The 1,448-nt window shown below is 64.6% G+C and overlaps 1 protein-coding gene across 1 annotated transcript in view; it reads left to right on the top strand.

Moving 5' to 3' along the window:
* Positions 1-1,448, top strand: part of TMEM8B (transmembrane protein 8B) — an 8,707-nt gene that overhangs the window by 6,980 nt on the left and 279 nt on the right. Inside the window, exon 14 of the mRNA XM_009647358.1 lies at positions 936-1,004. Coding sequence (XP_009645653.1) covers positions 936-1,004 — 69 coding nt within the window. The remainder of the gene's footprint in view (positions 1-935; positions 1,005-1,448) is intronic.

Below are 1,448 nucleotides of genomic sequence, written 5' to 3'. Positions count from 1 at the left end.
TTGCCTCCATCAACAGCATTTGTACCAGCTGATGCCGACGGCAGCCCGGACTCCTCTGGCACGGACAGCAGCCCTGCGGGGCCCGGCACCCGCTCTCTCTGCCGGCCGCCCGTTCCCAGGAGCACCAGGACTCCTCTGGGCGGGCGCACAGCCGCCCGTGCCACCCTGTTCTTGCAATTACAGCCTGGATGAACTTGCCTCTGCGAGTTGCTGCGGCTCAGTCTGGTGCAGAGCTGGGGGGTGTTGAGGCTGAGCTGGGGCCACGCTCCTCTCTTTGCTGGGCCATGGAGGTGCCCAGGGGACATGGCCGGCTGCGGAAAGGGGAAGGGCAGCGGTTTCTGGCTCTCACTCAGGGGTCTGTAGCAAGAGCTGCTGCTCTGCCATGGGCTGCTCTGGGGCTGACGTGGCTCCGGCATGGAGCAAGGTGGCCAGCAAGAGGTGGGGGGCAAGGGGCTGCAGTCTTTCAGCTCGCTGCAGGGCAGGCTGCAGAGCTGGGATGACTTTGCTGTGACGCTGTGCTCTCACAGGATGGCTGTAATGCGTGACCCAGGGGCAGCTGTGCTGTGCCAGGGCAGCCAGTGTCCCTCAGCTTGTGGCAGGACCGCAGGAAGCCCATAGACCTGGGGGAAGCTGCCACGGGGAAGTGGTGCTGGTGCTGCCGGGAGTGGTGGTGCACGGGTCTGAGAGGGCACTACCTGCAAGGGCCACATCCCCAGGAGCCCACGGGCTGTCGGTGTCAGCCCGCTGCCCGAAGCAGCACCCCACACGTGGGTGCACCCACCCAGGAGCAGTGGAGCAGTGACCCTCTGTCCCTGTTGGTGTCACCAGCCATGAGCAGCTGCCCTGCCTCTGCAGGGCAGTGAGCATCACTGGGAGGGGGCATTGCATGGCCTGTACTCCCCATCTGGTTGGGACAACCCTGTCTCAGCCCCTGCTCCTCATCCCACCCCGATGTCAGACCCATGGGGCTCAGCACCCACGGGAGCCAGTGGTGACTGTGGTGTGTGCGTGGCTCAAGGACAGGGCATTTCCACTCTGCTCCTGCAGCTCAGAGGGGGCAAGATGGACCAGAGAGGAGAGGGGAAACCTCACTGCCTCTTCTTACCCCTCTGGGGACTTTGCCAACCCCCCCATGGCTCTTCCCAACCCTGCAGGGGTCTTCAGACCCCAGCCAAAGCTCTGCACCCCAGTGGTCACATCCTGGCTCAGCAGAGCCCACCCACCAGCAGCCCCCCTCCCTGCACCCCAGGGACAGAGCCCAGTACAGGGAGATTTACTGGATGCCTAACAGGATTAGCAACTGCAGGCGGGCAGGCAGCTATGTAATAGGATTGCAATCTAATTAAACCTGCTGCTTAGGAGCTAGGCCCCAGCTGGCCGAAGCATGGTGGGGCTTGGGGGGCTGCAGGGGCGGCTGGGGGGGGCAGCAGGGGTGGGGGGGGGGGGGG

This window comes from Egretta garzetta, unplaced genomic scaffold (assembly GCF_000687185.1).
Source record: "Egretta garzetta isolate BGI_Z169 unplaced genomic scaffold, ASM68718v1 scaffold59, whole genome shotgun sequence".
NCBI lineage: Eukaryota > Metazoa > Chordata > Aves > Pelecaniformes > Ardeidae > Egretta > Egretta garzetta.
Note: the sequence above shows the minus strand (reverse complement) of the source record. Positions and strands in the feature narration are given on the sequence as shown.